The 14,667-nt window shown below is 31.2% G+C and overlaps 1 protein-coding gene across 2 annotated transcripts; it reads left to right on the plus strand.

The window, feature by feature from the left end:
• Positions 1 to 3,511: 3,511 nt before the first annotated feature.
• On the plus strand, positions 3,512 to 14,092 carry LOC141724691 (PHD finger protein ALFIN-LIKE 1-like). 2 transcript variants are annotated; one of them, XM_074526928.1, is made up of 6 exons: positions 3,512 to 3,797; positions 3,887 to 3,992; positions 4,115 to 4,147; positions 4,672 to 4,894; positions 13,124 to 13,244; positions 13,569 to 14,092. In XM_074526928.1, exons 2-6 carry the CDS (start codon positions 3,893 to 3,895, stop codon positions 13,812 to 13,814), a joined length of 723 nt encoding a protein of 240 aa, XP_074383029.1. In that variant the 5' UTR covers positions 3,512 to 3,797; positions 3,887 to 3,892; the 3' UTR covers positions 13,815 to 14,092. The 2 variants fall into 2 exon arrangements, with proteins under 2 accessions (XP_074383029.1, XP_074383028.1); XM_074526927.1 differs by having other exon boundaries at positions 3,512 to 3,788.
• The last annotated feature ends 575 nt before the right edge of the window (positions 14,093 to 14,667 follow it).

The following is a 14,667-nucleotide window of genomic DNA, read 5'->3' on the forward strand; positions in this document are numbered from 1 at the left end:
AGTAGAACTTCTTCTATCTTTACTCCTACCAAATGATGCCAAAAAGGGGGAGAAGGTAGTGAAGTCCAAATGCTCAACTAGTCAAGTACTGAAGAAGAAGGATGACAAAGAAGATGACCAGGGAAACCCTAGCAAGGGAAAAGGTCAAGGTCAAGGGCAAAACAACAAAATTTCTTCAAGGAAACTAATTTCTGACTCTAGTAAATCTTCTACAGAGATTAAGACAAGTTCTGAAGTTGTGGATGCTCAAGCTCTGATAGCAAGTTCTGATAATCAAAATCTGATATCAAGTTCTGATGTTTCGATTCAAGCTGAAAGTCAAGACTCTCAGAAGTTCTTTCAAACTCTGAAGCTCAAGGGAAGAGAGACTACAGTCTATTATAAAGATCCCAAGATTCAGACACTTGATGAAGAAATTGCTAGAAGACTATTTCTCAAACATAATCCTGGAATGGATTTATAGATATTAAAGGAGGAAGAAGCTAGAATTGCAGCTGAGAAGACAAATTTTAAGTCTAAAGCTTCTGATGCAAAGAAACCTCCACGGCCTAAGGCAAAATGCATTGTGATCAAGGAAATGTCAAATTATGAGGCTTCAAAGCCCAAGACAAGATCACAAATTGAAGTTGATCCCAAGGATAAAGGGAAAGGAAAGATTGATGAACCAACAAAGCCATAGGAGATGAAGATTCCTCAAATCCTGATGAAACCAGTGTGCAAAATGGTTCAAGTTTATGATGATACAGCTGCTGAAGATGAAACTGTTGAAATTCTGAAAAGAAGGAAGATAACTGAAGAATCTAAGACAGCCTTTGAAAAAGCTCAAGTTGTTCAGAGTGCAGAACAGCAAGCTATAGAAGAAATAACAAATTCTGATCAAATCATCAAGACATCAACCTCTGATAGTGCTCAAGTTGATTTGAACAAATTGACAGTTACTGATAAGAGAAAACTCCTATGGAAGATTGTTAATCCATCAAATCCTAAGAAAAGCCGGCTGCCATCTGATTTCATGACTGTTGGATTGAAAGTCAGAGAAGCAAGAGACAGAGTTGGATTAGGTTCTGAAGAAGCCAAGATCAAGACAGGAGTTGAAGTACTTACAAGAGATCCATTCTTATTGACTGACAAAACTCTTGAAGAAGTTACACAGAAATACCTTGATAATGTTATATTTGTTCAAGTGGTACTGGATGCTCATGATAAAAGTATTGTCAAAGAAAAGCTGATTCTGTTTCTTGAAGATGGAAGAACATACAGGATGTCAGAATCAGATGTGCTGAACAAATCTCTGAAAGAACTTCAATTCTTTCATTATCTTTTTGGAGATAAAGTCTGAGATTACTAGGAGATGGTCAAATTTCATTATGAAGACCATAAGGGATAAAGCAAGAATTTCTGGATCAAGGGTTACAAAATTTATTCCAAATATAGTTAAAGATGATGGAAATGAAATTCCAATGGAGAAGGATTCTGCTAAACTTGAGGTCATTCTGAAAGAGAAATGTCTGTACTATAATGAAGATTCAACTCATCCAAGAGTAATCAGACTTGGTGATGGTTTAGAAAGAAATCATATCTCACCACTTAGGACTGCAATCTACTAAATTGGAAGTCAGGATGAAGAATTGAAGTAAGTCAAAGCTACACTAGGTCAAGTCCCGAGGAATGCAGAAGAGAAGCTAATATCAAACTTTGTCAAGAATCACTTTGGATATAGATTGATTAAGTAAGATTGGTAAAAGCTACAAGGACTGTAAGTTGTAGTTAGTTGTCTAATTAAACTCTCATTGCATTTGTACTTAAATGTTTTTGATATCATCAAATCTATTAACTTGTATATTTTCATAATTTACAAGTTGGGGGAGATTGTTAGATATATTTGAGATGTTATGTCTAATCTGTTGTGTTTAGTTTCAGAACTTGATATCAGGACTTACTGAAAATCAGAACTTACTGAAGTCAGAACTTATATCAGAACTTAAGGCCGTCAGGATTTATATCAGGACTTAAGTGCGGATACTTTAGATAAGTAAAGCAGCTGATTTACATGAAAGGATCGTGACTAAAATAATAGAAAAATATGTTTGAAGAGTTAGAAGACTTGTAGAAGATAATATCTGATTGATATATTTTAGGAGACAGAATTATATTCCATATCAATTAGAAGATATCTTGTAACTGTGTACTATATAAACGCAGCTTAGGGTTTACACTATATGTGTTATCATTCACGAGGAATATTATACATTGTAACCTAACAGCTCTTAGTGATATTGTGCATCACTGAGAGAGAACAACTGTTCTATTGTAACAGAGTTTATTGAATATACTTGATTATTGTTACATACTTGTGTTTGAAATCGATTTGATGGTAAAAATACTATATTCAACCCCCTTCTATAGTGTTGTATTACCTATCATTTTCAATCCATCATCTGACCCGGGAGTAAGAAGAGAGCTTCATCATAATCTTCAATCCATTATTTAACCGCGAGTAAAAAGAGAGTTTCATCATCCTTAACTAAGGGAACTTAAAGATTTTGTCCATTTTTTTCCAAGTCTTGTCCATTTTTTAATACACAAAACTTCATATTTTTTTGCTCTTTTGATGATATTGTTGTTTTTTATTGAAAAATCTATATAATATGTGTTAAATTAATAAATAACTTTATCTTCATGTCCATTTTTAATCATTAATTGTAAATATGTGTTCTAGTTAATTTTTAACTAACTTATGCTCTTTTGATGGTAATATCTTTTTCTTGGAAAATTTGTATAGTATTGTTAAAATTAATAGATAACTTTATATTTATATCCTTTGCTAGTCACTGATTATAAATATATATTGTAGTTAAATTTTTAGCTAATTTATGCCCTTTTGATGATAATCTTTTTTTCTTGGAAAATTTGTATAATATGTGCTAAATTAATATATAACTTTATTTTTATGTCATTTTTTAGTCACTAGTTATAAATATGTGTTGTAGTTAATTTTTAACTAATTTAAAAATAAATATATATATGAATACTAAATAGATACTAATACATGTATGTAATGTAAGATAGAGTAGTGTTTTCACACTATTTTAAATATTATTATTGTGCATTTAAAATAGAAACATAAATTATATAATTAATTAATTAGTATCTCAATTTAAAATATATTTTAATTTTTTTAAAATAAGTATACTTTGAGAACAATTTTTTATAAAAAAATTATATTTTATAATTGATATTATATAAGAAAAATGAAAATAATTGATATTAAATATAAAAAAATTAATGATATTCAATGAATATTTTAAATTTGATGTGTTATATTTTCAATAAAAATTGACATAGATGATTTATTTTATAAAAAGTTAAATATTTATAAAATAAAATATCACATATTATTTTATATGAATATTAAGTCTAATTATTAATTTATTTATCAATCAGCAACATTAGGTAGTAATCAGCAACTGAATTAATATGTATGGGAAAGAGAATGAATTTTTTTGTAAAACAAACACCATCAAATGGAATGGGTTCGATTGTTTACCTTTGCCTTTCCTGAATACCCTTTACCAACCTTTCCTGAATACCCCTTACCAAACGCGCCCTGATTAGGTTGAATCATTTATTGAGCACGAAGGTTTTAACTAATCTACCCAAACTGCACGTGCATTTGTCACCGCCCTTGAATCGGTTTTTTCTCCAGCCAAAGTCAGACTGCGGTGCGGAGGGGGTGTTTGAAAAATAAAAAATAAAAACTGAAAAGCTAGGAAGGCAGACCTCGTCGAGTACATATCTTAATCTATGAAACCCCATCTCGATCTGTAAATACAAAAAACATGATTATATAGACACACACACATACTAAGTATTTTGTTTGTTTCAGATCTTGATGGAATTGGCTTCAATCTCTTCAACCCCACGAAGTGTTGAAGACATCTTTAAAGATTATAGTGGTCGTCGTGCTGGAATTGTTCGAGCTCTGTCTCTCGGTACTCCTTCCTTTTTTATTTATTTTATTTATTTTTAATTTCACGCTGTTTGTTATAACAATCTATTTCTTTCTATTATCTCTACTAATTTTTCATAAATTTCGTGTTTTGATTTTGCTCAGATGTTGATCAATTCTATGCAATTTGTGATCCAGGTATATTTTACTTGTTTCAATTCTGTTGCTATTGTCAGATCACTGTACTATATGTTTACAATTTAAAGATTCAATCTTTATAGGTACTTTTTTGGGTTTGTTTTTCCTGTTCCGCGGCTAGATTGCTTTTGATATGTATGTTTATGAGTGTCTGTAATGGATAAACTGTAGTGTAGTTAGTTGTGTTCTACATTTTTCATGACCATTTTTTCATTTATAAACCTAGCTTTTTGTTGGAATGTAACAAATAATGTTGAGTATAATTACGGATTATTTGTGGAAGTTTGAATTGGGGAAGTATATTTTTAGAAGTGAAGTCTTAAATATTTAGCCGGTGCTTTATTTTATACATTGGTAGTCATTTTTTTTTATTCATTTCTTTAAGTTGATGTTAAGAGCCAATAGGGTAGACACAAGAGTTTACCTCTGTTGCTAAAATCTCAGTTTTAGATTTTTTCTGAATTATTCAAATACCCCATTTTCCCCGTCAATTTCACTCTCTCTGTACTTTTTGAGGGGTTTAGAGAAGGAGAACCTATGTCTTTACGGACATCCAAATGAAACCTGGGAAGTCAGTTTACCCGCCGAAGAAGTTCCTCCAGAGCTTCCTGAGCCAGCTCTTGGGATCAACTTTGCAAGAGATGGCATGAACCGTAAAGACTGGCTTTCCCTAGTTGCTGTGCACAGTGATTGCTGGCTGCTTTCTGTGGCTTTCTATCTTGGAGCTCGTCTTAATCGAAATGAAAGGTACTAAACTCAATTTCTGTAAGTATGATTTTGTAGTCATTTACTCCTTTTGTACTCTACTATGGTTTATGGAGTTGCCTTTATCATGATGTTAGGACATATTTATGTTATCATAAGGGCCAGGCAGAGTCATAAGCCCTAATTACTCACACTTATTCATCGATGCCTTCTCAAATTTCAGTCTTTTTTCTTTCAGTTCACTTTTTTCGATCGATTTCTCCTTTCTTCTTTAGTGTTTTCAATGTTGGATTTTGGATATGTGTATGTAGTGTGTGGATATATCGTTTCCGTGGCTCTTGCCTCTTTATAATTTATATCACCACAGTCCACAGACCAGTGTGGTGTTTGACTTTTATTTTTTTTCTTTTCACATTAATTGTTTAAAAATTAATGTTAATAAGTTAATTTTAGTTATTATTCAACGATTTATGTGACTTAATGTTGTTGCCCTTGAATGTAGAAACTAACATAATAACCCGTGCGAGGCATGGGTCATTTTCTAAATTTTTTTTGTACACCATACAATTATATTAGTAAAATTCTTGATCGTTTTCATATTGATAAATATTGTATAACGTCTAAAACATATCAAATACAAGTTGAGTATCTATCAATGTGTATGATTTTCCTGTAAAACATTAATAACGTTCATAATGTTTTTAATATATCTCATTAATCATAATACATATTTTCTTGTTTGTGTTGTGTAATTTGTATTTACTAAATGAATACAATAGGGTAGTCACTGTACGTGTAAAAGGAAAAGATTGAAGTTAATCCATCAAATATTGTCAATATGTTTATAAAAAGAAACAAAAAATTAACATATATGTATATTGCAGAATCGAGTAATTTTTTTTGAGTTTTGGTCAAATAAACCCGGAGTAATGAGATATTTTATTACCAAAGTCATTATTAATTTACAATTACCTTGCTTAATTTAAAAGGATTAGTAATGCATAATTAAATTGGTCATGACCTGCAATCGTAATATTCAACAAAGTAGAATTTACATTACAATTAATATAAGTTTATTTTAAGAAAAAATGTTAATTTTTAAATTCAACGTTTATGTTGATTCAATTTCATTGCCAATGTCTTAATTCATTAACTAACTAAAGTTGATCTCGACCGTGTACTTAACTTTTAACCCTCTTTATTATACAAAGTTAATTTTATAAGATGTCAGATAATTGTCAATTCATAAATTAAAATTGACATAATCTATTTAGTTTTTAACACATTGAAAAAAAACTTAAATATAATTGATCATTCTTATTTTCAGAACATAAAAGACTTTTATTATTTTATTCTATTATATATATCAATAACTCTGAAATACACCATTAAAATTGAATCTTTTAATATTGGTAAAAATAAAGTGACATGTGTGTGTATGTATGAAAATTATTATTTATTATATTTTCGAGAAAATTATGTTGGTCTCGTTTATTTATATGCTAGATATCTTGGTCATGTATATATCTAATTATTATTCAGTAAATTACTCAAATAACATTATTTATGATTATTCAAAATTAGAATTATCTAATAAATAAATTACAATTATTTATATATCGTAGTCGTAGCAGCACTGACAATCAAACAATATCTATTTTTACTCAACAGAGCATCGATGTGACATAAAAATAATTCATATATCGTAAAGACTAACTACTGATATTCAGAAGTTTTTCTTTTAAGAATTTGAAGATAAATTTGTATTAATATCATCATTCAAATTATTTTAAAATTTCTTTCATTTATAATTCTAATATTTCTTTTTATAGTAACTTGATAACTTTGTATATTATTTTTCTAAAATTAAATATTTTTAATTTGATGAAATTTTTTAAATATTAGTTGAACTTGTTAATCTTTTCAAAATATCGACTAATATTTTTTTATTTAGATAGCATAACATGGATTAAATCAAATAGTAAAATACATTATAGTTTTAACCTTTTTCAAATAATTCAAAATAGCTGTACAATATTTTCTAACTCTAAATATTTTTTTTTGTAAATTTATTATTGCTAATTTTAAATATATTTTTTTTTTCAAAATGTTAAATTCTATAATTTTTCAAGTTTCTTATATATATATGAGTTAATTTCTATCCTTGTTTTTAGTTAAGGACGGGAGTCTATATATGTTCTGCAAGTAAAATAGTATAAAAGAATGTAAAAAATATTATAATGTGTATCATTTTCTACAAATATCACTATTTTAATAAATATCTTGCACATCTCATACATTTGACAAGTTGAACATTGCAGAACATATGATTTTATAAAACATGATCAGTTTGAAGAACATACGTATTCACGTTATAGAACACGTAAATATTCAACTTGCTGAACATTAATGATATAACACCGTAACACACGTTTATATCTCGTAGTTTATTATTTTAGTTTTTAAATTATTAGAAACATAAAACCCAATGTTATTAAAGGCGAGATGCGCACCGAGGTGCTAGAGTCCCGTGGAGCCTAGGCGATGAGGCGCGAGGCGAGGCGCGTGCTCATCGAAGTGAAACGAATTTACTTGGAAAATCAATTATTTATTATAGAATTCTGCAAAAACACCACAAATAGGAATATGAAACTTAAAGGAACTTTCATGTTGGATAAGTTTTCTTACTATCACTTTTTTCGGTAGCCATTGCTCCTTTACGGTGTAAATCATACATATATATCATTATGTAACTAGAAACACAAAAGAACAAGTATATACATGGTATATTAGTATGTATAACACTATAACCGTAAGAATATATATGTATATATTTAATTGTATACACACACAATATATATATATATACATGATACACACAGCTTTACCGAGAAGAAACGAAGTAGAATATACATGTATATGTAAGGAAATGTCATCACGTTTGTTATTATTGATAACATGGATTTCTAAACACTTACGGGCTTAAAAAAAGTTGGATTTTAGGGCTGTTTTTTAATATTTTGACTGTTTTTGCGCCTCGTTGCCCTCTCACCTCGTTGCGCCTCTCGCCTCGCTGCGCCTCTCGCCTCGCTGCGCCTCTCGCCTCAGGGGTTTAGGCGCGCGCATCATTGAAGGCGCTGCGCCTCGGTAAGAATTATGCGCAAATGGTGCGACTCGCCACGCCTCGGCGCGCCTTTAACAACACTAATAAAACTTGAACCGTTAGATTGGATTGTAATATAAAGTTAGGATTTTGGACTAAGAACTCCACAAAAAATAGGAACTTTATGTATATGATTACTTATATACCATATCAAATTAAATAATATAAAATATAGGATTTATCTCACAAATATTTGAATATAAATATATCTGTAATTAAATAATGCAATAAATAAACTATTTTTTATATGAAGAAGCATCAAATGTCTTACCATTTTTCAAATAACATGTTAATGAAAATTATTAATTTTGATATATAGTTGTAGTTTAATTTTTTTCTAAAGAGAATGAAAAATAGGACTTTAGGAGCACCTCTTTATAAATTCACCATCATTGAATAATATTTTAAATCTAATTTTTTAAAGCGAAACATTAATAAATAAATTGATTTAGTATATCTTCGTAGTTTTAACGGAGTTTGTGACATCTCATGTCAAATTTTGAATATATTCGAATATTAGGTCAAGTTTCAAATGTAATAATGTAAAATTAGTTAGTTAGTAATTTTGATACATAATATCAATTGACTTGATCGTATAAAGACCCCAAAAATATTAATTTTTATTAATATAAGATATTATAAAATTTATCCTTATTGGTAAGATATTCCCGTCGAGCTCGTAATTTAAATTTATTAAACCTAGATAGTGATGATGTATTTTTGGCTGAGTCATGTAGTCAAATTTTGAGTATTTTTACAAAATAGGTAAAATTTTTATTTTGAAGCTAGTAATTTTGATACATATTATTAATTGACTCTATAAAGACCTCAAAATATTAATTTTTACCAACATAAGATGTCACAAAACTTTTCTTTGTTGGTAAGATTTTCAAGTCGAACTTGTAATTTAAATTAAACATAGATACTGACGTGGTATTTACGGGCAGGTTATTTAGTCAAATTTCGAGTATTATTTGAAAAATTGGCCAAGTTCTAATTTTGAATTCAAAATAAATCGAAATACGCTAATTATAACTTATCTTAATATGTAGTATACATATATATTATTTATATAAGTGTATCTCTTTTCCACAAAAAAATAATTATATGTACAATTTATTTTATTTAAAAAGTATATATTAAAAATGTATGAGACATACTTTTCAAATTAAAAATTGTTTAATAAATAAGGGGATGATACTGTGTACTATGCTTAACTAACTCTACAAATACTTTAGTAATCATGTTTAAAGTTAAATAAATTGCCACGACACTCACATATTATGTGTATGATAAAAACTTAAGTAATAGCGTGGTGTAGTGGTAAGGTGATGTGCTTGTAAATGTAAAGACTCGGGTTCAATTACTCCCGACCTCTTTTATATAAATTTAATTTAAAGTACAGGGGAAAATTAGTCATTTTAATGAGATTTTTTAATTTCATGAATATTATCACCATGTTCTCTTATTATATATAGAAGAGTCTTTATTTTTTACTTACTCCCTCCGGTCCATTATATATGCTATTGAATTTATTCACATACTTTTACAAGCTTTGAAAATATAGTGAAAATTAATATTTTTCAAATTTTCTTTTACTGAATTTATTGTTTAGCTTATACATTATATTTCAGAAAAAGGAAAGTATAAAAAATAATTATTTAACTATATATTCAAATATCATAAAAATGTGTGTAAAAAGTTATGGGTATATAAATAATACTTTTAATATTTTCTGATTCCTGCCGCACCCGAATCCCCATACGTTTAATTTTGCTGAATTCGCGTATCCCCTCATCGTGTATCCCCCCACCCGCATCTGCACCCTTGCTTCCTAGATGGAAACTAATATCTTACAAAAAAACCCTTTAATAAAAGGTAAAGTAATAATTATATAATTGCTACTTAGTTATTTAGGATATTTAATTTTAAATAGTATGAATATTTATATTAATAGTCATGATTCTATAAATGACACATGGAGGAAAAGAGTGCAAATGGGATCAGGTAATTATAATCCTCGATGACAGTGTGTTAGAAAACATGCTTGAGCGACATTCCCTGATGCAGGACAACTTTCAAAAACAAAGATTAGTGAATTATACAATTCCTAAGAATAATTAATCAATATTATTCCCAAGAAAAATGTATAATCAAAGCAATGTAATCATATGATGATTACAATGCTTATATAGGGATTAGAAACCATAACAATAATACCTAATGCACCAAGGCCCATTAACAACACTTATGCTTGTATAAAATAACCTACATAATTTATGAACTAGCCCCACATGAAACATACAAACCAAATTATTTTAATACTTTTTAAACTAAATAGAGATAAACTATTTAATAATATATATAAATCTTTTCCACTTCTGTTCCTCATTATTCCCATGTGCAGGAAGAAAGAGCCGTGCATGAGGTTTATAATTGTTTGTGTTTCTTTGTTGAGTGCACGATTTCTTCCAACTGAAGCTTACAGTTGGGTATTTTACAGACCCCAAGTCATTATGCGATGGTGCAAGAGGTGTTTGCTAAAAAAAGGAGTAATAAACAACACAAGTCCTTTACACAAGATATAGAGTGAGAGGGCGGAATTAGAAAAGACACCCTATTCCTTTATTTGCAATTGAAGTTGAACAGACCTTATTGAATAAATTATTTATTAAAATTGTTGGTACCTATTTAATTGGGCCAAATATAATGTCTTAATTTAATTTTATAACAAATTATACATAACTAAGACACCAAGTACTTAAATGAATTACTCCAATCTTTTGCACTCTTAACCATTCAACAGGTACCATTTAAGATGTGACCTATAAGGGCCCATTTAAGATTGGTTGCACATTGGTTGGTATTCATTTTGGCTAAATAAAGTAAATCCTAGCTATTAAGAACAAAAAGTTCATAAATGGGTTCACTCCACTTCTGTAAACAATTCTACAACCTTAATAGTTTACCATGAACTAATATATTATCTGTAACATCCCACACCGATTAGTTAACCAAGTTTGAGTGCCTTGTAAGCGCAATCTTACAACTTTTTTGCGTACAAAAATTTAGCTAGCTCTTAACTTGGAAAAAATAAAAAAGTTTAGCTCTTTTCAACTGGCCTGTGATGGGTTGTTGAAGGTCCCAGTACGAGTTAGGCCTTTCGCTTTGGGTACTGATCGTTACAAATGGTATTAGGATAAAAGCTCCACCCGAGCAGAAGTGTTTTACGCATCACTTAAAACTTCTTAGTCTGTGGGCTTGACAGGGACGTTGACCCAACAAAGTAGAGGTGTTTCTCAGTTATTAAGTGAGTCTGAATGCCTTGGCGGCTGGAAAGCAGGGGTGCAGCACCTACCTAGCGTACTGCGCACCCGATACGTTCGGGTGCGGCGGTGCGCGGTGGTGCGGCCAGATACGTACGGGATTCGCCACCTGGCGTGTCACCGTACTTTGCTGCTCCGATTCGTGGGTGGTGCGGGAAGGGGGTGCGGTAATGGCATGAATCGTAATTACAGGACAAGAGTGTGATGAGAAAAAGATAATTGTTGTCGTCACCGTCGTCACCGTCGTCTTCTCGTCGCCGTTTTCCGGCATTCAGTTTTCCGGCGTTCTATGGTCGTAGTACAATACAATGTCTAATTCGTAGTACAGTGTCTAATGTGTGTGTATATATGGCTGATGTGTGTATATATATGGCTGTATATAATATATTGCGAAAGGGAGCAAGAAAGTAATAAGTCACATGGCGTGCACAAATTTCTAGGTTATTATAATATTATTAAACATTGAGTGGTCATATCAAGGTTACACTCTTCGTTTTAACCTTTCATTCTATCTCAAATACAGATCACCACACCCAAAACACCATAATTTGAAAATAAAATTGAATTTGAAAATTTTATATTTAAATAAATATATTAATTAAAACAAAACTATAATACTTTATTTAATATTTTTGTCATATATAATAAATATATTTCTATTTTATTGTACCGTATCCCGCCGCACCCGAATCCCCATATTTTGAAAATCGCCGAATTCGCGTATCCCCGCACTGCGCACCGCCATACCCGCACCCGCACCCATGCTTCACAGCTTGGCGGGCACAAGCTGAGTAAAAGTAAGTTTGATTGCCTTTATATGCACAACTTACAACTACAGTAATGTGTAGGGAAGTCGCTATTTGGGTCGGCCTTCTGTAAATTGTTGAATGATTTTTTACGCTTTATGCCCGTTGTCCCAACTTGGGGAGGTTAAATTACTAATGACATATAAGTGAGAAAAGAAAATCGCAGTTGTCCTTACCGATGTCAATTTGGCAGATTTCATGTTAATGAGAGTGCAGATAGATTGCTTCTAACTCATCCTTTTTAGGAAAAGAAATTCCACTAATTGATTCTTTAATCCCGTACTTTATTAGGATTTTTTTTCATTCTTGCGTTGAGTTTCATGCATGAAACAGAGTCGTATGGAAAATTTATTTCCACTGTAGATTGATTGCTTCAAGCCTGTACTTTATTAGGGTTTTTATTTCATCCTTGCGTTGAGTTTCATGCATGAAACAGAGTTCTACGGAATTGATCTAGAAAATTTCCTTCCCTTAGCGACCTTATTTCTCAATGTTACAAAGAAGAAAGTTATGAAGTATTTAGTGGTTCTTGTTGAATAGGTTGTATTTTCTGTCAAAATTTTGAAAAGTGCAGCATTCCCAAATTCCTTAACATGTTGTATATGTTAAATGTAGTCTTAAGTTGATTTGCTGTGCGTAATCACTACTGGGCAGCATTTTGGCTCACAATAGATACCGTAATTGTTTAACATATAAATTGAGGCTCATGATTCGTACGTGACCAAGAAAAATGCCCAAAGAACTGGAAAAGCTGTAATGTACTCTTTAATCTTTATGGTAGTTACATTTCATCAATGGAAAATTTTAAACATTGTAGAGGTATTGTACAGGTTGGAAACTGTATGCCAGATGGCTGGAATTCTCAATTTAATTCAATTACGGATGTTTTAATTATTTAGTGTGTGTATTTGGAGTTCTTATATTGAATTCTGTTATGGTAGCTGTTCTGAAGCACCTTTTTTTTTCTGATGGATAGGAAGCGTCTGTTTAGCTTCATCAATGATCTTCCTACTGTATTTGAAGTTGTAACAGAAAGAAAAGCTGTGAAAGAGAAGCCCAGTGGGGATAGTGGTAGCAAATCTCGGGGCAGCACAAAGGTGAGATGGGAAGATATTGGATGATATTGTTTTCTCTATAAAGATATCTTCTGCGTTGGTTTTTCTTTTTTAAGAGGAATGTATAATTGGAGAATCAAGAAAGGTTTAAATACAATACAAACTTTTTATAAGTATATACTGCATGGTTGCAGTCTTCTTGTTTAACAATTTTAAGTAAGATGAAACTTGAGGTGAAGAATATTACATGATAAGAATGATGCTTTCTGAAAGTCGTGCTTTAGGATGTAACCTTGTTCTCCCGGTTTAGTGTTGGAGTATTATTGGCTGATTGAATGTAATCATTTATGACATCTTTCTATGTAGAGGTCAAGTGACGGACATGTGAAGAGCATCCCAAAAATGGTTGATGAAAATTTCGAAGAGGATGATGAACATAGCGAAACCTTGTGTGGAAGCTGCGGTGGAAATTATAATGCAGATGAATTCTGGATCGGCTGCGACATATGTGAGAGGTGGTACCATGGAAAATGTGTAAAAATAACACCTGTGAAAGCCGAGAGCATAAAACAATACAGATGCCCATCTTGTATGAAGCGTGGAAGACAGTAGGGCCAGTTAAGGCAGTATATGAGGGTTAATGGTTCATATTTGTGGCTAACAAAGTAGTTTAGCTATATCACCCCTGAAATTTCTGTAATGAATTTGTTGTTATTATGTGTGTATGTAACATTTCTCCAAATGGGCTGAAGTGATATCTTCCCATATTGAATTATAGCTCTAGTGCTTGCTTATTTAGATGATTCCTTTAATTTATTCTGATGCTTATATTGTAACCTCTATCAAAGTACTTAATTAATGAGTTTATATGATTTAGATTGTTGATTGAATACAGGTTCATTATACGAGTCACTGGGGATAGTGAGTCTCCTTTTGATGACCTAAATTAACCTGGAAGGGCTTCGTGTATCATAGCTGCTATTTTTTTTTTCTGTAACAAAAGCTAATCACCCTTAGTTTTCTGTACCTGTCTGATACTGAATAGGTATTTGGATTGTAAACCGTGGTCTCTGTTTTTTGCATTCTCACATTTCCATGCAACATAGAACACCTTCGCCTCAACATTCCTTTTTGCTCAACATTCTGGAATGTAACTCTTCTCCAGGATCACACCTATTTATATGCAACAGGCCAGGACGGTTTGGCTGTTATAAGATGGGTTCTACTTCTACTCGCTCTGATCGTTCTGGAATGGAGCTATTGGATTGGACTCAAGAAAAACATTAAAAGTTAAAGTCTATTGCAGAAACTTTCAGTAGTAGATTCTAGAAACAAACGGCCAGGTTAAAGCTATGCAATGAAACATTGTTCCGGAAGGGGCTTATAATAACCCTTTTGCCCTTGGTACTTCATTTTTGGGTATTTCATTTCGGAAGGCTGTAATTACCTCTTCTGCGTAAGGGGT

This window comes from Apium graveolens, chromosome 5 (genome assembly GCF_009905375.1).
Source record: "Apium graveolens cultivar Ventura chromosome 5, ASM990537v1, whole genome shotgun sequence".
Taxonomy (NCBI): Eukaryota; Viridiplantae; Streptophyta; class Magnoliopsida; order Apiales; family Apiaceae; genus Apium; species Apium graveolens.